At 41.2% G+C, this 24,899-nt stretch overlaps 2 protein-coding genes across 3 annotated transcripts in view; one reads left to right on the top strand and one right to left on the bottom strand.

Annotated features, from left to right (window-relative positions):
- AGPAT5 (1-acylglycerol-3-phosphate O-acyltransferase 5) overlaps nt 1-24,899 on the bottom strand; it is a 126,424-nt gene that overhangs the window by 83,621 nt on the left and 17,904 nt on the right. For both annotated transcript variants that reach the window (XM_074946830.1, XM_074946831.1), the window contains exon 2: nt 1,127-1,196. In XM_074946830.1, coding sequence (XP_074802931.1) covers nt 1,127-1,196 — 70 coding nt within the window. The remainder of the gene's footprint in view (nt 1-1,126; nt 1,197-24,899) is intronic.
- On the top strand, nt 22,939-24,622 carry LOC141983803 (uncharacterized). The gene is made up of 3 exons (XM_074946811.1): nt 22,939-23,527; nt 24,102-24,315; nt 24,370-24,622. Exons 1-3 carry the CDS (start codon nt 22,939-22,941, stop codon nt 24,620-24,622), a joined length of 1,056 nt encoding a protein of 351 aa, XP_074802912.1.

The raw sequence follows: 24,899 nt of genomic DNA, 5'->3' as shown, positions 1-24,899 counted from the left end.
TCTCATACAGAAGGTCTGAGCACACAGCCAATCCTTTAAAGTTACAAAAACAAAATGCAATACTGTCAGTTCACCCCTGTACCGAGCAGCACCACATAAATCAAATACCAACACCCCCACATATCAGCCAACTGTACACCTAAATCCTCTGAGGAAAGCTAAAACAAATGGACCATAAAGCACATAAGTTTGTAGGTACCAATTCTTAGCTGTAGTTTTCAGTGGGATTTCTCACTCAACCTTTGTTTGAGGAGGTGCACAGACTCAATCAAATGTTTAGCAGGGAGGTAACTGAACCTTTATCCTTGAGTTACAGGTGGTATCTGTCTTCCCTGTAGAGAAATCCAGACATAAGGAAACTTGGATGAGCAGAGCTGAACCATGTTACCTTATAATGCATAGCAGATTGGACTAAAAGGCTTACTCCTCTAAGGTGCTGAGTGCCTTCACTGAAGTCAATGGAAGTTAAGGTACTCAGGACCTGATCCTGAAAGGTGCTTGAGAGAGGAAATCATTTCAGGAGTTTTTCTTGCTGAATTTAGCTGCCTCCTCATCCCCTCCGTTTAGGGTGCATCTCGGTTTTAGAGTTTAAATGTTATGACTTACATTTTGTGGTAATTCAGATAGGGCTGAACCTTGCAAGGTGCCAAGTGCCCCTCATTAGCTGCATGCAGTGCTGAATAGGATCATATGCAAAGACACTTTGCAGGTTCAGGTCCAGAAACACCAACAGAAATTTAAAGCACAGGTTCTGATGTGGAGATTATATTTGTCTGGACTCACATTAGCTAATAATCTGAGTTAACAATCTGTGACACCCTCCTTTAAAGAAACTAATTTAAGAAATAAGTGGCTATAATACACATTTGCAAGGTCAGTTTATGACTTTCTGTTAAAAAAAAATCTCCTACTTTGTTGCTAAGGTTGTTTTTAAAAAATACAGATTACATAAATACTACCGAGATTTAGCTAAAACATATTTACTATCTATACTTTAAGATTATTCAGAGGCAAATCTGAAATATTTCTCTTTAAATGGCATGACCAACAGCTTTAAAATTCTGTTTTTCTATCTTTCAGTAAAAAAAAAAAAAAAAAAAAAAGTGCAAACAAATGAGATACAAACCTGTACACTGATGATTTGATAAATATACTACATTTTCTTTATTTTTTGGCAAATCCCCATAGATTATAATCTAAAAAAAGAAATAAAACATTACTTCATTATTTACATTCATTACTTCAATTAATAAAGAGACTTAATGAACAATAAGCAACAGAACTTCTCAGCCAGTTACCACCATTAACTAAAATAACCTCTAATGAGATCTTATCAGGACCCATTATGTGTATACTCTATTTCCAAATAGTGAGTAATGTCTATACGCCGCTTCTGAAGTAAGAAAGACATTTCCTTATTTGAGTCTCAATCCTGCCACTGGATCCAGGAAGGCAGATCCTTATGCTCATGCGATTCATAAATTCATAGCATTTCAGGCAAAAAAAGGACCATTATATCACCTAGTCTGACTTCCTGGATTACACAGTACACACAATTTCACCCAACTACCCCTACATTGAGCCCAATAACCTGCACTTGACTAATGCATATCATCCAGAAAAGCATCCGGTCTTGACTTGTAGACATCAAGAGATGGAGAATCCACCATTTCCCTTGGTAGTGTGTCCCAGTGTTAAAAATTTGTGCTTAACTTCCAATTTGAATTTGTCTGGTTTCTGCTTCCAGCCACTAGTTCTTGTTATGCCTTTTTCTGCTAGACTAAAGAGTATGTTAGTACCTGGTATTTTCTCCCTGTGAAGGTATTTATGCAATCAAATCACCTCTTCATCTTTTTGATAAGCGAAACAAATTTAGATCTTTAAGCTCTCGCTGTACGGCATTTTCTCCAGTCCTCAAATCACTTTTGTGGTTCTTTTCTGCACTTTCTCTAATTTTTCAATATTTTTTTTTAAAATGTGGACACCAAAACTGGGCCCAATCACATGTAGCCCTTTCTCCCACAACATTACATGGGGAGCTCATGTTGATTTGTTTGTCCACTGGGACATGCAGATCTTTTTCAGACGCATTACTATCCAAGATACAATCCTTCAATCTGTAGGCATGGCCTACTCTTCATCCTAGATGTATAACTTTGCATTTGGCTGTATTAAGACATTTTGTTTGAATGGACCCAGCTTACCAAGTGATCCAGATTGCTCTGTATAAATGCCCTGTCATCATTATGGTACCACTCCACCAATCTTTGCATCATCTGCTATCAACTCTGATTTTATGCTTCCAGATCATTGATGAAAATGTTGAATAGCATCAGGCCTGGGACTAATTGCTATGGAACCCCACTAGAGACAACCCCATTAAATCATGATTCCCGAATGACAGCTTTTTGAGATCTGTCAGTTAGCTAGATTTTAATCCATTTAATGATCTTGTACAGTGCTAATTTTTTAATCAGAATGTTGTTTGATACTAAATGAAATGGCTAACAAAAGTCTAAGTATATTACATTTAAGCAGTTCCCTTTATCAACCAATCTCAACAAAGAATAAAATAAGGTTTGACAAGACTATTTTCCATAAATCCATGTCCACTGACATTAATTATATTCCTATCCTCCAATTCTCTATCAATTAAATTGAATTGAAGGCAGGCTCCTGTATCAACTTTTCCATTATTTTGCCTCAGAATAATGTCAGGCTAACCACTGGCGTACATTTATCTGGGTCAACCCAGCACTTCTTGTACATTGGCACAACATTTGCACTCTTCCACTCCCTGGTATTTGCCCGTACCCCAAGATTTATTAAAAATTATCAGTGGGCCAGATATCTCCTCATACAGCTCTTTTAAGACTCTTGACTGCAAGTTATCTGGGCCTGTTGATTTAAAAATATTTATTCCTAGTAGATGTTGTCAGACACCTTAGTTACTAATTGGCTGGAAAGTACTTAATACTTATATGATAGGAGTACATCATCCCACTTCTTTCCAAATACAGAACAGAAATATTTATTGAACATTTCTGCCTTTTCTGCAACATGACTAACAACTTTACCATCTCTGTCTAGTGATGGAACTCTTCCATTGCTAGGATCTCTTTTGTTAACAACGAACTTTATAAAACACACGCAACCATCCCTTCTTATTGTTGTTACCCCTGCCAGCCAGGGATTTTTCCCTGTTATCTTTAGCTTTCCTTATACATTTTCTGCACTTCATGACTTCTACTTTACACTGATTGTTACATCTTTCCCCTTTTTTCCATTTGTTATATATTTTTTTTCATAGCTAATTGCTGCCTTTACTTTAGCACTGAAACAGGATGAGCTTTTAGCCAAAGATGTCCTCTTATTAATTGTGGCATCGTGCTTTTTGGCCATTTGATAAACTTAAAAGAAACTGCCAATTTTGATTCACGTTTTTTGGTCTCAATTTTTTCCCCCCAAACAATTGTATTGATAATTTTCCTCAGTTTTGGGAAAATAGCCCCCCTGGGACTGCCACCTGATATGCCAAGACTACTTCTGCCCCTGCTTTCCCTGCCAGCTTGGGACTCCAGCACCCTGTCTTGCTGAGCCAGACACGCCAGTCTGCTCCAACACAGACCCAGGGTCTGATCCATGTGCCCCAAAGCTGCAGGCTTGATTGAAAGCAACCTAAGAAGTGGTGCTGCCTTTAACACTCAGATGCCCAACTCCCAATGGGGTCCAAACCCTAAATAAATCCATTTTACCCTGTGTAAAGCTTATACAGGGTAAAACTGAATACAGATAAAAGCTCACCCTCAGAGATGTTTCAATAAGTTTCTTTTACAAACTGGACATCTTTCTAGTCTGGGCACAATCCTTTCCCCTGGTACAGTCCTTGTTCCAGCTCAGGTGGTAACTAGGGGATTTCTCATGATGGCTGCCTCACTTTGTTCTGTTCCACCCACTTATATATCTTTTGCATAAGGCGGGAATCCTTTGTCCCTCTCTGGGTTCCTACCCCCTCCTTCTCAATGGAAAGCACCAGGTTAAAGATGGATTCCAGTTCAGGTGACATGATCACATGTCACTGTAAGACTTCATTACCCACTTGCCAGCACACCCGTATACAGGAAGGCTTACAAGTGAAACAGAGCCATCTAGATTGTCCTGGTTAATGGGAGCCATCAAGATTCCAAACCACCATTAATAGCCCACGCTTTGCATAATTACAATAGGCCCTCAGAGTTACATTTTATATTTCTAGTTTCAGATACAAGAGTGATACATTTATACAAATACGATGACCACACTCAGTAGATTATAAGCTTTGTAATGATACCTTACAAGAGACTTTTGCATGAAGCACATTCCAGTTACATTATATTCACACTCATTAGCATATTTTTTTATAAAATCATATAGAGTGCGGCACAGTCCTCTTTTATTAATTGTGGCATTGTGCTTTTTGGCCATTTGATAAACATTTAAAAGAAACTGCCAATTTTGATTCACGTTTTTTGGTCTCAATTTTTCCTCCCCCAAACAACTGTATTGATAATTTCCCTCAGTTTTGGGAAAATAGGCCCTTTGAAACACCCAATATATAGTACTGGTTGGGACTGTCCTCTGCCCATATTGAATGTAATCAGGTCATGAGAAACCACCAACTTCCATAATAAAACTGTCTCAAAGCATTTTTCTGTGGATTAGCTTTAGTTCTTGGCTCTTATGAACAGACGTCTCTGTTCAGGCCCAGGGAAGTTTGCCACACTTATTTTAAACTTTCCTATTCATAATCCCTGTAACCAGTTTTTTTTTTAAAAAACTATGTTACATACACGTTCTGCTCCTCTACTACTAAAGACAGAGAAAACATAGAAAATACTGGACTACTGCTTTAGTGGATTTATACACACAGACACAAATTACTTGATTACGTCTGCAGAGAATTACATCAGTATATGGCAAAGAGACACGTCAAATTCAGGCCTGGCATAAATGGGTGTAACTCCCACTGAGTTAAAATTAGCCCAAGAGTCAGGACTCCAATTTAAAACTGTCTTTGTAATTTGAATGGTAGGACAGTCAACAATTCAAGGAAAATATCCAGAATGAAAGCCCTCCAAAACCTTCATGGAATTTGTCTGAACATTTTCTTATGTAAAGATTTCATAGATGCTGACGCTACAAAAGATCACTGTGCTAGTCTAGTCTGATCTCCTGCACAACCACAAACGATAAGACTTCCCTGAATTAAGGTTTTATCTAGAGAACATCATTTAGAAAAACATCCCATCTTGATTTTGAAAGTTGATGGAAAATTCACCACAAATCTCGGTAACCTGTTCCAATGGTTAATTACCTTAACTGATAAAAATCTGCACCTAATTTCTAGTCCGAATGTGTCTAGCATCAACTTCCAGCCACTAGATTCCGTTATACCTTTGTCTGCTACATGGAAAAGTCCATTATGAAATTTTTGTTCCCCATGAATTGTGATCAAGTCACCACTTAATCTTCTCTTGTTAAACTAAACAGTCTCTCTCTATATGGTAGGTTTTTCAATTCTTTAATCATTCTTGTGGCTCTTTGAACCTTCTCCAATTTATCAACATTATTCTTGAACTGTAGACACCAGAACTGGACAGTATTCCAGCAGCAGTCACACCAGTGTAAATACAAAGAAGGTGTAATCTCCTCACTCTTATTTGCTATTCTCCTGTTTATACCATTCCAGGATCACATAAACCCGTTTGGCCACTGCATTACACTGGACATTTTAAATTTAATTTTAAATTTTAATGCCAACTGTAGATATTACACATTGTTCAGGAACAAAGCAACAGTTTAGGGGCCTGATCCTACAAGTCATTTACAGGCATTCCACTGAAATTATAAATCATCTAGTTTGCGAAACAAAGCTTTGTCTTGTTAATGTGGGAGCATAATGTAGTAAAATCTTATTCCATGGGCAATTTAGTGATAGAAAGGCAAGGGAAGTATCATTTGATTTGTAAAAATCCACAGAATCATAATTTCAACGGCGTCACCCTCTGCAGAGTGCTGGGGGGGACTTGCTGCCCCCTGAGGCCCAGATCCAGATCCTCTGGTTGGTGGAAATTTTAATAATACAATTTAGTTGGAAATGGATCAAGCTGGGTATTACTCAAAAGTCCTTTCTCCCATGAATGCAATGGTACCAAATGCGACAAGCCTAGAATAATTATGTAGCTATATATTTGAGAAGATTTTTTTTAAATCAACTTTTTAAAACTATACTTTAACATAGGGATGGTTTGCTTACATAAAACAGGCATTGATCTTTGGTAATTCTAGGGAAGTTAGCCTTGACATGTTAGACTGAAAATATTTATTCAAATTAAAGTCATCATCAGTGTTGTCTTAGTCCAGGACACCACTGCTAGACACGTTGTCACACGGATTGTCACCCACACAGCATATCAGTGATTGTCTCAGCTATTCCAAGCATCTTCACAGCAAGAAAAGTCTACGGAGGCTAATCAAATGCTTTCCAGAAAAAGATAATTTGGTCTTTCCAGCCAACCTTCCAGTAGTGTCATATCCTGAAAGTGTGGTGGCTTAAATGGTCCAAGTGATATGAACACACTGCTGAGGGATACCCAGCAATTCTGTTCTATAGTATTAGGCACAAAAAGAGTCTTGCAAAAGTCTTTGGTCGCATTTCATAGAGAGCACTAGAATACCTGTGTCTTGTGCAAAAATCAATAATTTAGTAGCACCTCTCTCTGTGGCACCGATGGCATGCAAGATAATTTTAGTGTCAGCCTACTCATGGGACTTACAAAGAAACTCCACAGAACAGTGTGAGGCAGCAACTTTGTTATGCCATGCAATGACAAAATTCTTTGCATGCTGGAGCGTTTTTCCTGCAATGTATGTGGTTAAATCCTCATTCCTGTGAGTATGAGACAATAACTTCTTCATTGTGACATTGGAGATGTTTGTGGAGTCAATGATTTTGTACTGGACTGGTGCAATCCCATGGAGTCTTTTCTTTCTGGTAATATTTTAATTGATTCTCCTGCATACATGTCAAACACAAAGCGGACTGTGTCATAAGTCCAGTATTTTCTCTGTTGCCTCATAATGAAGAATTCAGCCAATCTCAGAAGATTAACTTTTTCTGGATGGTCAAAAGCTTGTACCTCGTACCATCTATGATTGCTATGCTGAGAGACCTCTGTTGGCATAGGGTACTAGCCACACTGTCAGTAGGTGCTGGCTTAGGAAGACCATGCAAGATACGCATTAGTTTGCTTTTCCCCAGGCACATATGCAATGTTCTGTCACATTCAAACAGCAACCATGGGGCAAACAGTAACAATTGGCAGGATGCATCTGCAGGTCATTCACTCTTGCATTTTACATAGTGCCAAGTTAAAGGCTGACTATGTCGGAATGTAGCTTTCTCCTGAAAGGGTGTGTGGTATGCTATGTGCTGAGCATCTGGATCATTTGAGGATACGTCTTCTCTCTCTTCAGCTGATGGCGTACTCAATGATTTTTCACCCCTGGAATGTACCTGACTTCTGCACAACGATCAAGTGAAGTCAAGGTTAGTGAATGTTGAAAGCTCTACTATAATCAATTCAACTGCTGATTCATTGAAAACTGGACTTCTTGCCTTCAGAATTTTTGGACCTTGGCAGGAAAGTAAGCAAGCCATGAAGACAGGAAGCCCCTTCATGGAATGGTCTTGGCTGATCCAGACAGGACTTGAGACTGGGACAGGTCCCCCTTAATATGTTCCTGATAGCAGACCATAACTGAAGCACGAAGGTATGTTTACCACCTGATGTATCTTCAAGGAAATCAGCACAAAATATAAACCCACCCTTGATGAGTTCTGGGGGAACGCACATCTCTCCATTCACTTCCATTCAGTGAAGAACCTCATTTGCAATTGCAGTCTCCAGGCGGACTACTTTGCTATAGTCAATGGAGGAGCCAATCCTGTGCATAAGCTACACAAGGAATTTGCTATGGGTTTTGGAATGAATTGTTAAGCCAACACCTACCTGTAGTGGTAATTATGCAGATTCCGTACAGTTGTTGTGTACGTATTGGAAACCTATCTTTTGCTCAAACTCTCATATATGAGGCTTTGCAATAAAACGGCATCCTTGTGCTCCATTTGCTTACTGTCATACTTGATGGTGATGAAGTCACTGAGACTACCGATGCAAAACTTCAAGTAATACAGGTCACACAATATTATTTCTTCAGTTTGCCATCAGTTATGAATCTCTGGAACTCCCAGACAAGACAAAATAGTTTACAAGACAAATATATTTATATATTACAAGACATTATATTACAAGACAAAATAGTTTTTCTTAAAAATTTAGCATCTGCAAACAGTCTTCATATTACTGTTGACATCAGCACTTTCTTCTGCTTTTGATAGGATCACCTGTTTTGCAGTTTTTAAAGATATGCGCTGTGATTCACTTCTACAGATAGGATTGCTAAAAACTACATCCATATCCCACAGTTCATCTTCAATAAGTCCTTTAAGAGTCTCTCTGCTGAGCATTTGTTCCTCTGCAATCCCATACAAAACATATATTTCTCTGTTCTTAGTCTAACGGCCACCACCACCACTTTCCCATCCATTAGAGCCTCTGCGAGGCAATTTATGAACTCCAGCTGAATTGCACAGTTTACAGTAAAAAAACCAGTAGTTATTTCTGTTGCTTTTTCCTTTGGATGCAACACATTACATTTATTCTTGGCATAGCACATGATGTGATATGCAATGTTGTATGCATGGATGTCTTTTGAGTTAATGCACATACTTACTTTCCATGCAACATTCTTGCTAAGAGTGACTGCCTCATACAGTTTCTCATCTATCTCACATGTTGAAACTGTGCTCAATGGATGCCATTGGGTTTCCAGCTTACTGCAGAAGAAGCAGGCATTCTTCTCTAAACCTATGTCATGGGACCTAATAGAAGGTGAGTCTTATGCACAGCTGGCATTTGTCCTGGCATTTTCAACTTTTTCCTGATGGATTTCCACTCCAACCTTGCCAAATTCAGTTTACGGGTGCATTTCTTACAGAATGTCAGAAGCCACTGAGCGTTGTGTTTAACCAGATCCTCCCCAGAAATAATCTCCAAAGATTCAACTACTAGTCAGTACTGTTCGTCTCCCCATTGATGCCTAAAAATCATGAAGACCAAAGTAAAAAGAAGGATTTTGTAATAAATTACTTTGGGATTGTAATTATATTATGTTATGTACTATATGTTATATAAATAAGTGCATACTTATTTGCAGAGGGATTTCAGTAATTTCTGGTTGGCTGTTGACGTTTTAACTGGTGCCCCATTATAACTCTTTTGGCATAATAAATCTGATAATACCACTGAGCCACTTTTTTTTTTTTGGCCCATGATGGCAAATCAATTTGAAACACTCCTTCCATTTATAGTAATCTGTTAAGCATTCAAAAAATTTATCTGGTGTCATTTTAGGAGGTGATATAGAACAGTCAGTTGAGGGCCCCAATCTAACTTTGTGAGGGCTGCATGTTTGATATGCCAGTGTCAGAGTATCACTTAAAAAAATGTTGATTTTTAAAAATTTTCTTGAATATATATTTACATAATTGTTTAGGTTTGCCATGTTTGGTACCATTGTGTTCATGGGAGAAAGGGTTTTTAATAATACCCAAGTTGACCCATTTCTGATGACACTGTATTATCAAAATTTCCACCAACACCTAAGCTGCGTGGCCGCCCAGTAATCTATCAAATGCCATGCACTTCAGGTGCCCCTACCCCCACTGCTGCACTGCTCCTGCCCTCTACCTTGGAGCCCCTGGCTAGCTGCTCCCAGGAGCCTTCTGCTTGCTGTGCAGAGCTGGGGGGCCAGGGAGGGGCACTGATGTCCTCCCCCCACCTCTGTACCCCATCTCCAGAGCGAGGGGGACAACATGACAGGGCTCAGGAGTGGGACACCGGACAGAGCTTGCTAGTGGCTCCTGCTGTGTCTGAACAAGCAGGGTTCAGAGTGGTGAGTGCCAATCTACTTAAAGGGGCAGCATGTGTCTTTCTCTCACTCACACACATGCATTGTCTGTCTGACACACACACACACACACACACACACACACACACACACACAGAGTCTCTCTCTCTCTCACACACACACACTCTATGTGTCTGTCTTTCATGCTCACCTCCCAGTACATACTTGTATTATTGTTGTTACTTCTTGATACCTCATGCAATACACATATATTCTCTGTAATATTATTCTTTCAAAGTGCTCTTATTTTAGTGTTTTGACTGTTCTATGCATTTCATAATTTTTATTTCTCTCTTACGCTTAAATTTAATTTTGTGAGTAGTGAGTTCTATAATGCCTAATCTGTCCTGACTGGAATAATTATCCCTATGGTAACTTTTAAAAATATATATATTATACCTAGGTTTTTTGTTTCTACTGGTGGTACACATCTGCACATTACCTCGATATGGTGCACATAAAATTCATTCCACACATAGACAGAAAAAATTAGAGGGAACATTGACCAAGACCTGGAGCTAGGAGCCGGCGGGAAAGGGAAGGAAGCAGTCTCCACTGGCCATGCTGCAGAGAGTGACATTCTTGAAATTATGTAGATTTTTCTGAATCAAATGACACCCTTCCTGGCAAAGATAAAGCTTCAGATGAGGAAGGAAAACTCAATCTAAATCCATCCCTATGAAACAAACGCTCATGCAGAAGGTCACTGAACAGTAACAGCTATTTCACAACATTTAAGTCTTGCAAGAACAACAACAACAACAAAACTGTGTACTATCACTAACCCTGTAAAACAAAAGAGGGATAAAGCTACCAGTGAGAAACAAATATTTTAAAAAACAAAATTTTAGTGCCTCCTTTTCTCCCCCCAAACCCACACTAGTACTGAGATACACAATTGACTTATGACTAATAAATAAGAAAAATGAATTTAAAAAACAAACAGTACTGTTTCCCAAGATAGCATCCTATGATATAGCCATGATTATCCACCAAATCCAAGAGGAAATCTACATTATTTATTTCTACAGAGTTGGATCTTTCCCTATAATTTATTTTTTATAATCCCAGTTTGGTAAAGAACCTTTACGATGCTTTTTCTAAATCGATTTTTTTCAGTGAGTATTCCATGTTCATAACAGGTTTTCCATGTACATGACCAAAGAAAAATTGATTTATTCAAGACACACGTTAAGCACAAAATACAGCTATATCCAATAAAAGAGACATTATTTAGTTATATAGATAAAATCTATATTCTCCTGTTTTGAACTGAAGAGAATATTTCCAGCCTTTTTTACCTCTTATTTTATAAACGAGAAAGAGAGGATCCAAATACTGTCAAGTCTTGAGGGACAGGATGGCTCAGGTTAACAGGATGTAAAGACTTTCACTCCTAGGTCACCGATTTCAATTTGGCCCATTTCAGTGACGACCAAAAGGTTGTTACCATCTGACAGCTGTTTGGTGGCCTTAGTGAACTGAATTTAGACACTCATCCGCTAGGAACTGCACTGAAACTACATCATCTAAACCCTCATTAGCTTTGTTGGCAAGAAGAACCTGATGGAAACTACAGGGCCACCCTCTCACTCTAAGAAGTCTGAGTTGAGGGACACAGCAGGGCACAGTCGAGAAGCTTGCACTGTTGTCACTCATGTCATACTGTTCCTTTGGATGGATAAGTTTTGTTTTCAGTGCTGTATACCTAGTATCTTCATGTGCACTAAACATAGGACTACCGGAGACTTCAAGGACTCTATTGAACAGAAATAATACACCCTTTCCTTAGCAAGTTCAGCTGAAGAGTCTCACGAAGACCTTAAATGATGGCGCTAGAAAGTACATTATAAAAATCTCTCTTCAAATCAGTCTAATATGATCCACAGCAGACAGCAAAAAAATGTAATTTCTGACCCTTCAACATTGTGAACCAGCTATAACATATAACTGGTATATAGAGAAAGGTGTTCCTGACTGGAGCGCTTGAAAACACTGACTAGACCTAATGCTCAGAGATGGATTTTGAAAAATCTACTTGTCCATGACGAGTGTGGGAAGCTTTCCTCAGCAAATGCCTTCAACTTCTAGCCAATCTAGGCTTTACTATGAACAAGAGAGCCTAACATTTATGGTTGCAAAATGAAACGAGTGTCAACAATGCAGTGCTGTACTCTGAAGTCCGCAGACAGATAGCTTCAGCCTCCTTCCTGCTGCTTATAATTTTGCCAAGCTGCAGCAAAGTGACCTGATTAGTCTTGTCAATTCCAACAGCTTGAGGGAGAGGAAGCATGGGCTGTTGGGAGTTTCACTGCAGAATACCTCCCACCCTCATCCCAGCCTTTCATATCAAACTTTGGCTCGTAAGTTTAGTCCTCTACCTACCATGTAAAAGTGTTTAAGCCTTACCGATGCATTAGTGGGAGAGATCAGTGGCTTAAGAAAGAAGAGTATGTTCTTATGAGAGAGAGATTAAGGCAAGTGGAGAAGGAGTGGGGGAAAAACATTGAAGACAACACAGGAAGAAAAAAATAGCATAGTGAAGCCAGGAAAGGAAAATAAGTTAAAGGGAAAAGCAATATAGTGAGCTACGTTTTTTAACCAGGAATGTGATTGACAATATAGAAAGTAAAGCAGACAACTATTTTAGGCTTTAAATTGCAACTATGTTAGAGCACAGCAAGACACGAGAAGTAATTCTTCCGCTCTACTCCGTGCTTGATTAGGCCTCAACTGGAGTATTGTGTCCAGTTCTGGGAACCACATTTCAGGAAAAATGTGGACAAATTGGAGAAAGTCCAGAGAAGAGCCACAAAAATGATAAAAGGTCTAGAAAACATGACCTATGAGGGAAGATTGAAAAAATTGTGTTTGTTCAGTCTGGAAAAGAGAAGACTGAGAGGGGACATGATAACAGTTTTCAAGTACATAAAAGGTTGTTACAAGCAGGAGGGAGAAAAATTGTTGTTCTTAGCCTCTGAGGATAGGACAAGAAACAATGGGCTTAAATTGCAGCAAGGGAGTTTGAGGTTAAACATTAGGAAAAACTTCCTGTAAGGAGGGTTAAACACTGGAATAAATTGCTTAAGGAGGTTATAGAATTTCCATCATTGGAGATTTTTAAGAGCCGGTTAGACTCTTAAAAATCTAGAAGTATTATGTAGACCATCACCTGTCAGGGATGGTCTACATAATACTTAGTCCTGCCATGAATGCAGGGGACTGGACTAGATGACCTCTCGAGGTCCCTTCCAGTCCTATGATTCTATTTCTAACCCTGACTTTTATGCAAGTGTCTCAGTTAGTCAGTTTTGGTTATTTCAAAGCCCTGCTTGTAGTCTATGCAATTTGACTTGCTGCCTACAGACTAGCTCATCCATGTTTAAAACACCAGTTTGGTCATAGTCAAACCAGCAGTTCAGTCAGGTCACAGACGTAGGTTGCTAACTGATTAATGAGGGGGAAAGACAGTAAGAGAAAATGTGGAAATGGTGGAAGTGCTAAATGCGTATTTTGTTTCAATTTTCACTAAAAAGGTTAGGAGCGATCAAACATCTAACATGGTGAACACCAGGGAAAATGAGGTAGGATCTGAGGTTAAAATAGGGTACAGAACAAGTTAAAAATTACTTAGACAACTTAGATGTCTTCAAGTCATCGAGGCCTGATGAAATATATCCTAGAATACTCAAGGAGCTGACTGAGGAGATATCTGAGCCATTAGCAATTATGTCTGAAAACTCATGGAAGATGGGAGAGATTCCAGAGGACTGGAAAAGGGAAAATATAGTGCCAATCTCTAAATAGGGGAATAAGGACAGCCCAGAGAATAACAGACCAGTCATCTTAACTTCGGAACCTGGAAAGATAATGGAGCAAATAACCAGTCAATCAATTTGCAAACACCTAGAAGATAATAAGGTGATAAGTAACAGTCAGCATGGATTTGTCAAGAACAAATCATGTCAAACCAATCTAATACCTTTCTTTGACAGGGCAACAAGCCTTGTGGATTGGGAAAAGTGGTAGACATCGTATATCTTGACTTTAGTAAGGCTTTTGATATTGTCTCGCATGACCCTCTCATAAACGAATTAGGGAGATACAGCCTAGATGGAGCTACTATAAGGTGGATACATAACTGGTTGGCAAACTGTTCCCAGAGAATAGTTATCAGTGGTTCACAGTCCAGATGGAAGGGCATATCGAATGGTGTCCTGCAGGGATGAGTCCTGGTTCTGTTCACTACCTTCATCAGTGATTTAGTTAATGGCATAGAGCAGTGGTCTCCAACCTTTTTATGCACAAGATCATTTTTTGAATGTAAAATCAATCCAGGATCTACCCTGCCCCTTCCCCAAGGCCCGGCCCCTGCCACGCTCACTCCATTCCTCCCTCCGTTGCTTACTCTCCCCCACCCTCACTCACTTTCACTGGGCTGGGGCTGAGGGATTTGGAGTGTGGGAGGCGGCTCCGGGCTGAGCCTGGGGCAGGGCGTTGGGGTGCAGAAGTGAGGGGTGCAAGCTCTGGGAGGGAGTTTGGGTGCAGGGGTCATATGGTCACACTGCACATAATCTCATAGAATCCACTGGACATTTCATGAATTTTACTTTTTATTAGTGTCGTTTGTGGTTTATAGATCCAAAATCCTTCAGGGATTGTTACAAATCAGTGTAACATTCTCAACTGTGGGGTGTACATTGGCTGAGCCTGGGGCAGAGGGATGGAATGCAGGAGTGAGGGGTGCAAGCTCTGAGAGTGAGTTTGGGTGCAGAAGGGGGCTCCACGCTGGGACAGAGTGTTGGGGTGCAGGAGAAGGTGAGAGGTGTAGGCTCTGGGAGGTAGTTTGATGCAGGAGGTGGCTCCGGGCTGGTGCAGGAGATTGGGGTGCAAGAGAGAGTGAGGGGTGAGGGCTCTGGGAGGGAGTTTGGTGCAGGAGGGAATTCTGACCTGAGGCAGAGGGTTAGGGTGCAGTAGAGCATGTGGGGTCTGGGAGGGAGTTTAGGTGCAGAAGGGGATTCTGACCTGGGGCAGCAGGTTGGGGGGCATAGCGGATGTGAGGTGCAGGCTCCGGCTGGGAGGTGCTTACACAGGCGGCCTCAGCCGGCGGCAGAGCCGGGCTCAGGCAGGCTGCCTGCTGCCTGCCTGAGCCCAGCTGCACTGCTGGACTTTTAGCAGCCCGGAAATTGCGACAGACTGGCAGAGGCTCCAGGATCGACCAGTCGATCGTGATCAATGGGTTGGTGACTACTGGCATAGAGAGTATACTTATAGAATTTGTGGACAATACCCACACTGGGAAGGGTTGCAACTGCTTTGGAGGATAGGATTAAAATTCAAAATCTGACAAACTGGAGAAATGGTCTGAAATAAACAGGATGAAATTCAGTAAGAACAAATGCACAGTACTCCACTTAAGAAGGAACAATCAGTTGCACACACAGAATGGGAAATGACTGCCTAGGAAGGAGCACTGGAGAAAGGGATCTGGGGAATATAGTGGTCGCAAGCTAAATACAAATCAACGGTATAACACTGTTGCAAAAAAAGTGAATATCATTCCGGGACGTATCAGCAGGAGTGTTGTAAGCAAGACACGTGAAGTAATTCTTCCACTCTATTCCACGCCAATAAGGCCTCAACTGGTGTATTGTGTCTAAAGTTCTTGGCGCCACATTTCAGGAAAGATATGGACAAACTGGCAAAAGTCCGGAAGAGAACAACAAAAATGATTAAAGATCTAGAAAACATGACCTATGAGGTAAGACTGAAAAAACTGGGTTTGTTTAGTGTGGAGAAGACTGAGGGGGGACATGATAACAGTTTTCTAGTATATAAATGGTGGTTGTGCACAGGGAGGAGGGTGAAAAATTGTACTTAACCTCTGAGGATAGGACAAGAAGCAGTGGGCTTCAACTGCAGCAAGGAAGGTTTAGGTTTGGACATTAGGAAAAACTTTCTGTCACGGTAGTTAAGCACTGCTGCCTAGGAAGGCTGTGGAATCTCTGGTATTGGAGGTACTGTATTTAAGAACAGGTTAGACAAACACCTGTCAGGAATGGTCTAATTATTACTTAGTCCTTGAGTGCAGGGGGTTGGACCAGATGACCTACTGTGGTCCCTTTCAGTCCTACACTTCTATGATTAACAGAATATGTGAGATCATTTCATTTAGGCAAAGATTTAAAGAATAATAGTAATAAAAAAGCTTTGCACTTAGGAAGCCCCACATATGCTAAAGAAAATAAAGCAGGTCTCTTAATTATATTCTAGGTACAAAGGCTCAGAAGAGAGGTCTATCACAAAAGGCAAATGCTTCATTCATAGAAGAGCCGTGCAGGGCAGTCTTAACAGGTTAACCAGCTGCAGTGTCAGTTGCAGAAATTCTTCCCCAATGCAAAAGGACACTGGATAAGAACATAAAGATGGTCATACTGGGTAGATCAACAGTCCATCTAGCCCAGTATTCTGTTTTACGACAGTGGCCAATGCCAGATGAAGAGGGAGTAAACAGAACAGGGCAATTTATCAAGTGATCCATACCTGTCATCCAGTCCCAGCTTCTAGGAGTCAGAAGTTGAGAAACCCAAAGCATGGGGCAGCGTCTCTCACCATCTTAGCTAATAGCCACTGATGTACCTATCCTCCATGAACTTATCTAATTCTTTTTTGAACCGGATTATACTCTTGGCCTTCACAACAACCCTCGGCAATGAGTTTCACAGGCTGACTGTGTTTGTTTGTGAAGTACTCCTTTTGTTTGTTTTAAACCTGCTGCCTGTTAAAAGACTCCTGGTTCTTGTGTTATGTGAAGTGGTAAATAACACTTCCCTAGTCACTTTCTCCACACCATTCATGATTTTATAGACCTCTATTTTATATATATATACATATCCCTCTTGATCATCTCTTTTCTAAGCCGTACAGTCCCAGTCTTTTAAATTTCTCCTCATATGGAAGCTGTTCCATACCCCTAATCATTTATGTTGCCTTCTCAGTACTTTTTAAAAATTCAAATATTATATATATATATATATATATATATATATATATATTTGAGATGGGGTGACCAGAACTGCATGCAGTATTCAAGATGTGGGCATACCATAGATTTAGACAGTAGCATTATAATATTTTTGTCTTATTATCTCTTTCCTAACGGTTCCTAACATTCTGTTAGCTTTTTGGATGGCAGCTGCACATTGAAATACACAATAAGTAACAGTCTTCTCCTCTTTGCTGCTATTCCAGCACCAGGCTAAGTGTTTTGTACCATGCTCCTTTTACAGAAGGAAAGGGCAGACTGTGTAATCAGAAAGTTACATAAGGTTTCAAGTACATGGGGAATGCCAATTAGAGAGGAATTGGAAGTATAAAAATACTAGCAGGGCTACTCTCCTTCCTGTCCATAGGTGAAAAAGAAATAGGGAACAGTCAAGGGTTAAAGAGTTCATAGAAACACACACTCAAGCTACCAGCATTTCTCCTCCAAACCACCACAAGATTCTATTGTTTTCAATCTTCCCTTACCCACAACTCCCAGCTCTGTGTTGTCATCCCCTCCTTTTCCTGTGTTACTAATTTAAGATTGTGAGCTCTCTGGCACCAGGACTTTGTTATCTGTTTAATGAAGTAGCACTGAAACTTAACAATAATGGGGAGTAGGCTAAAGAGAGTGAGAAAACAGTGTCAGAGTAGTGAGCTGAAGAAAAAGAGAATAAACCAGATAGAAAAAGCCAGCTGTCCATGCAAGCAAATACCTGGTTATTCTTTCTTCCTGCACAGTGGTAGGTTTCAAGTGCTGCCTGATCTCCCTTTTGTTTATATATAAAGGTTATTATGCTTCTATAAAGGGATACTTGTACCAATCCAATTTCCACTGAAGTCACTGGAAATGTTCCTATTTACTTTAATGGAAGGTGGATCAGGTCCTTTTAAACTAATCAGATCTAGTAGAGGGTAAGGATTCAACTAGGGCTGTCAACTAACTGCAGCTAATGCATACAATTAATTTAAAACAAATTAACTAGGTTAAAAAATAGTTGTGATTAATCACAGTTTTAATCGCACTGTTAAGCAATAATAAAATACCAATTTAAAATTATTATAAATATTTTTGGATTTTTTCTACATTTTCAAATATATTGACAGAATACAAAGTGTACAGTGCTCACTTTATATTATTTTTATTACAAATATTTGCACTGTAAAAAACAAAAGAAATAGTATTTTTCAATTCACTGTGATTAATTGCAACTATTTTTTTAAATCTCGCGATTATGATTTTTTAAAAAAATCATTAGCCTTTGATTCAACCTCAAAAAAGTACATTTTTTGCCACCTCAAAGAAGTATTGTACAATAGCAGCCCAAATAACTACAGCTTATCATGATACTATAGTTTTTGGCTGTGAGCTCTTTGGGGTGGAGCCCAACTCATTCTAATACAACACCTACCACAAAGAGACTCCAATACAGTAAGTTTGGGAGCATTACTTCATTTGTTTCTTTCTTTCAAAATGGCAACTGATCAGTATGGAGATATTTTTGTAGCAGTGTCCAATGGGGTATCACCCACAAAACACCAAACAAACTGTAAGGTATGCATTCAGAAACCAACATACACTGTGTATGTACTGAGGTCCTGTGATGTTACTGCTCTTATAAAAGGATTTACTGGAGGAAATGAATAACTATTTATAACCATTCTGATGTCAGTTTTATTTACTATTAAATCACAACAGCTTCTGTATGTTTGAGGTTGTTCACATTTTTACTTTTTAAAAAAATCCTGGGTTTTTTGTCTCCCTTCTTTCTTTCCTACTTATTCAGCTGATGAGAATAGCCCACAATGGGCTTCTCAGGAGAAGTAGTTCAGATCACGGAACCTTCTTCTTCATTTGGCAGTAATGGGGCTTGAGAGAGAATGCTACTGTAGGCGCTGGAATACCGAACTCTCTCTCTCAGGTACTTATATGGCCCCCAATACCACAGTAACTGAACATCTCACAATCTTTTCATGTATAGTATCCTCACAACACTCCTGTAGATTGGGGGGGGGGGGGGAGAGTAAGAGAGAGAGTATTGTTCAAACCCCCATCTGACAGGAGAGATGAAAGGAGAGGGAAGGAAAGAGTCCTTTAATTTTTTAGTCCATTAATTTGAGAACTAGGTAAATTCATGGAGGATAGGCTCATCAATGGCTATTAGCCAGGATGGGCAGGGATAATGTCCCTAGCCTCTAGTTGCCAGAAACTGGCAAAGGGTGACAGGGGATGGATCACTTGGTGATTACCTGTTCTGTTCATTCCCTCTGGGGCACCTGGCATTGGCCACTATCGGAAGACAGGATACTGGGCTAGATGGACCTTTGGTCTGACCCAGTATGGCCGTTCTTACGAAAGGGCAACTCCAAACTTCTTGGCTCTAAATAATATTTTTTCCTGAAAAAAAAAAAATCCTTTACATTCACATATTTTTATACAACTGCTTAATAAGATATGAGGTATAGCAATACAGTGGGCAAAGAGACTTCATAGTCACAAAGTGCAATTTCCTGGCTTGAAAGCCTCATCAGACAATGAAGTCACAGTTTACATCCAATCCAGATTACTAAAGCAGGTAATTCACTCAGAAATAGAGGTACTTGTGTGTTCTGTTTGTCTTCAGGGAAGGAAACTGTTGCCAAACCCCACAGACTGAACTTTACAGGCACCTTGTAGAGTGTCTTATGTGTAATTTAAGATGTTTGAGAAATCTTTTACTTGGCTGTATTGAGAAGCAGAGGATTTAATAAAAAGATATTCTGATTTATTTTATTTTCCTCTGTCTAGAAATGATACTTAGAGCTAGCAATTTATTATTTTGTTTACTCCGATTATGTCATTTGATGTATAGTACTAAACTTCTGTATCTCAACTGTTTGCCCTGACTTTTATTCTTACACGCTAGTCCTGCAAACACTTAAACACCTGAGTATTTACTCTGAAGTCAATGAGATTACTCACGAGCATAAAATTAGGCAAATGTTTAAGTTTTGTAGGGTCAGGGTTTTGGGTACTGTAGCGGGGTGGTCACCCACTCCTATCTGGAAGGGCTTAAAACAGCTCTGGGAGAGGGCTGGGGCAGGGGAAAAGTTGGGCTGATTGGCAGAGCAGCTACAGCTGGGACCACGTCCCAGACAGACCCAGCTGGCCCTATAAAGGCCAGGGAAGCCAGCAGCTGAGAGGATTCTCCCTCGCGTTTGCTGAGGGAGAGGGGCCTGGCTGCTGGGAAGCTGAGTGGAGCACCTGAGGTGGAGCAGGGCTGGGGGAAGGCCAGCGGAGCTGGGGAGTGTTAGGATATAGATATTCAGGCCTGTCTGCAAAGGCCTGTACTTTAAGAATTTAGGGGTATTCTTATCACTTGGCTAGTTCTAGAGGTATAAAAGAAAGAATCAAAATCACTGTCTGCTGGTGTAAGGGCCTTCTCTTACTGTGACAGTTTGAGGCCCTGTTCTTAGGCTAAGGCCTTTGGCTAAGCAGCAGAGGCAGCCATAAGCTAGAAAGCGAACAGTCACATCCTCACATTCTAAACTAGTCACATTGAAATAAGGTGCTATTGGGCTGTCAGGCACTATCAGGACAGGATTGTATTCCTACCACCTCCAGAGAAAGGGAAGTGCCTAGAAAATGTAAAAGGAAACTTAGTTTGATAGCATCCTATCTGGCAAGAACTCACTTATCAATAGCTGGGATGTGAAATCCTCACTTCTGTATTGTTTTGTCATTATAGTTCCCACTTTGCTATTGTTTGTCTGTATAATCTCTGTCTGGTTCTGTGATTGTTTCTGTCTGCTGTATAATTAATTTTGCTGGGTGTAATCCAATTAAGGTGGTGGGATATAATTGGTTAGCTAATCATGTTACAATATGTTAGGATTGGTTAGTTAAATTTCAGTAGAATGATTGGTTAAGGTATAGCTAAGAATATTACTATATAAATTAGGGGCAAACAGGAAGTAAGTTGGGATTCGAAAATAAGGAAAAAGGAACTTGTATTTAAGCTTGCTGGAAGTTCACCCCAATAAACATCGAATTGTTTGCACCTTTGGACTTCGGGTATTGTTGCTCTCTGTTCATGCAAGAAGGACCAGGGAAGTGGGAGAGTGAAGGAATAAGCTCTCTAACAGGGAGTTAAGCCAAATAGGTACTGGGGTTGCAGGGGGCAGCCAAAGGTAGGCAAAGGCAGCAGGTCCCAACCCCCCTTGCCTATGATGAGTGGCGTTTACACTGCAGTCAGCCCCAGGGAATGGGGGCTAGTTGATGACTGGCAGTGGCTATAGACTGAGGCAAGGTGTGGGAGAGAGGGTGGGGGTTCCCCGGGGTGGGGAGACCCAGATCTGTGGGGGTACTGCCAGGGAGAAGCACCCCAGGTAAAAGGGGCACTGGGGTCCGGGAAGGACACGGGGGCCAGTGGCAAGTGGGACACTGGCCTGCAGAGGGCGCTCCGGAGGCTGGAACGCTAATTCCCTGGACGACCAGCAAGAGGCGCCGCAGGGGTGAGTCCTGCACCGCTACAGGCACTAAAATATAAAGAATTGCTCCACTAGTTTTCCCACCTGAATTAAACAAGAACATCTGACAGTTATGAATGTGTCTTGAGTCTGAATTGCAAAGGAGCTGATCTAGCCTTGCCAGCAGGTGCTATTCCTAGCTAAAAGGAATCACTGACATTTTAAAAGGAAATGGGATTCTTTTAGTCAGCCAAAGAAAACATACAACAATGATTGTAATAAAATAGCATTATAAATGGCACAAAAAATATAGTTTTGAAGTCTTTCATTCTGCTCATATTTCTCTGACTACATATATTTTTAGTATTTGACCCTAAAAATGTAAACTTTCAAATATTCAGGCCTTAAACTATAGTAATCTACCCATCTAGAATAATAAAGCTTCTATTAAAATGGGTAAAAAGATATTTCCACAGCAGATAACCCATTGGAAGGGAAAAATGTAAAGTGAAAAAAGGCTCATTATCTTCACCTTACTCAAAAGAACAAGAGGCAGGTGATAATAGCAGGAAAGACTTATTTTATAAATATTAAACCACTAATTTCAGTTAACTAAGTTCACAGGAGGAAAGCTAGCTACAAATGCGTTTACTTGTTCTGCCTAGATACAGAAAAATACAAAACGCAGTCCTGAGTTTCTTTTATTAACACTTTTTTGCCTGAATAGTCGCAACGTGCTTTACTGACCCCATTTTAAGAGATGGGAAAACTAAGCGAGAGAAAAACAAAATGTTCAAAAATATCCACTAATTTGGGGTACTAAATTGAGGGCCTTTTTTTTGGAGATACTGAACAACCACATGCCAAATATCTTCAAGTAATTTCAATTAGTGGACACTTCTTAAAATAAACATCCAAGTGACTTGCCCCAGGCCATTCAGAAAGTCTGTGGCAGAGTTGGAACTGGAGCCCCACAGAGAGTGAGGCCTAGTCTAAGTACAAAGTTAGGTCTATCTAAGCCCTGGTCTACACTAGGACTTTAGGTCGAATTTAGCAGCATTAAATCGATGTAAACCTGCACCCGTCCACACGATGAAGCCCTTTATTTCAACTTAAAGGGCTCTTAAAATCGATTTCCTTACTCCACCCCTGACAAGTGGATTAGCGCTTAAATCGGCCTTGCCGGGTCGAATTTGGGGTACTGTGGACACAATTCGACGGTATTGGCCTCCGGGAGCTATCCCAGAGTGCTCCATTTTGACCGCTCTGGACAGCACTCTCAACTCAGATGCACTGGCCAGGTAGACAGGAAAAGAACCGCGAACTTTTGAATCTCATTTCCTGTTTGGCCAGGGTGGCAAGCTGCAGGTGACCATGCAGAGCTCATCAGCAGAGGTGACCATGATGGAGTCTCAGAATCGCAAAAGAGCTCCAGCATGGACCGAACGGGAGGTACGGGATCTGATCGCTGTATGGGGAGAGGAATCCGTGCTAGCAGAACTCCGTTCCAGTTTTCGAAATGCCAAAACCTTTGTCAAAATCTCCCAGGGCATGAAGGACAGAGGCCATAACAGGGACCCGAAGCAGTGCCGCGTGAAAATGAAGGAGCTGAGGCAAGCCTACCAGAAAACCAGAGAGGCGAACGGCCGCTCCGGGTCAGAGCCCCAAACATGCCGCTTCTATGATGAGCTGCATGCCATTTTAGGGGGTTCAGCCACCACTACCCCAGCCGTGTTGTTTGACTCCTTCAATGGAGATGGAGGCAATACGGAAGCAGGTTTTGGGGACGAAGATGATGATGATGACGACGAGGTTGTAGATCGCTCACAGCAAGCAGGAGGAGAAACCGGTTTTCCCGACAGCCAGGAACTGTTTCTCACCCTGGACCTGGAGCCAGTACCCCCTGAACCCACCCAAGGCTGCCTCCTGGATCCAGCAGGCGGAGAAGGGACCTCCGGTGAGTGTACCTTTTAAAATACTATACATGGTTTAAAAGCAAGCATGTGAAAGGATTACTTTGCCCTGGCATTCGCGGCTCTCCTGGATATACTCCCAAAGCCTTTGCAAAAGGTTTCTGGGGAGGGCCGACTTATTGCGTCCTTCATGGTAGGACACTTTACCACTCCAGGCCAGTAACACGTACTCGGGAATCATTGTACAACAAAGCATTGCAGTGTATGTTTGCTGGCGTTCAAGCAACATCTGTTCTTTATCTCTCCGTGTTATCCTCAGGAGAGTGAGATATAATCCATGGTCACCTGGTTGAAATAGGGTGCTTTTCTTCAGGGGACACTCAGAGGAGCCCATTCCTGCTGGGCTGTTTGCCTGCGGCTGAACAGAAATGTTCCCCGCTGTTAGCCACAGGGAGGGGGGAGGGTTGTGGGGGTAGCCACGTGGTGGGGGGAGGCAAAATGCGACCTTGTAACGAAAGCACATGTGCTATGTATGTAATGTTAACAGCAAGGTTTACCCTGAAAGAGTGTTTTATAAAATGTGTCTTTTTAAATACCGCTGTCCCTTTTTTTTTTCTCCACCAGCTGCATGTGTTTCAATGATCACAGGATCTTCTCCTTCCCAGAGGCTAGTGAAGATTAGAAAGAAAAAAAAACGCACTCGAGATGAAATGTTCTCCGAGCTCATGCTGTCCTCCCACACTGACAGAGCACAGACGAATGCGTGGAGGCAAATAATGTCAGACTGCAGGAAAGCACAAAATGACCAGGAGGAGAGGTGGCGGGCTGAAGAGAGTAAGTGGCGGGCTGAAGAGAGGGCTGAAGCTCGAATGTGGCGGCAGCGTGATGAGAGGAGGCAGGATTCAATGCTGAGGCTGCTGGAGGACCAAACCAGTATGCTCCAGTGTATGGTTGAGCTGCAGCAAAGGCAGCTGGAGCACAGACTGCCACTACAGCCCCTGTGTAACCAACCGCCCTCCTCCCCAAGTTCCATAGCCTCCACACCCAGACGCCCAAGAACGCGGTGGGGGGGCCTCCGGCCAACCAGCCACTCCACCACAGAGGATTGCCCAAAACAAAGAAGGCTGTCATTCAATAAATTTTAAAGTTGTAAACTTTTAAAGTGCTGTGTGGCATTTTCCTTCCCTCCTCCACCACCCCTCCTGGGCTACCTTGGTAGTCACCCCCCTATTTGTGTGATGAATGAATAAAGAATGCATGAATGTGAAGCAACAATGACTTTATTGCCTCTGCAAGCGGTGATCGAAGGGAGGAGGAGAGGGTGGTTAGCTTACAGGGAAGTAGAGTGAACCAAGGGGCGGGGGGTTTCATCAAGGAGAAACAAACAGAACTTTCACACCGTAGCCTGGCCAGTCATGAAAC

This window comes from Natator depressus, chromosome 3 (assembly GCF_965152275.1).
Source record: "Natator depressus isolate rNatDep1 chromosome 3, rNatDep2.hap1, whole genome shotgun sequence".
NCBI classification, from domain to species: domain Eukaryota; kingdom Metazoa; phylum Chordata; order Testudines; family Cheloniidae; genus Natator; species Natator depressus.
This window is presented reverse-complemented; position numbering and strand designations above follow the sequence as displayed.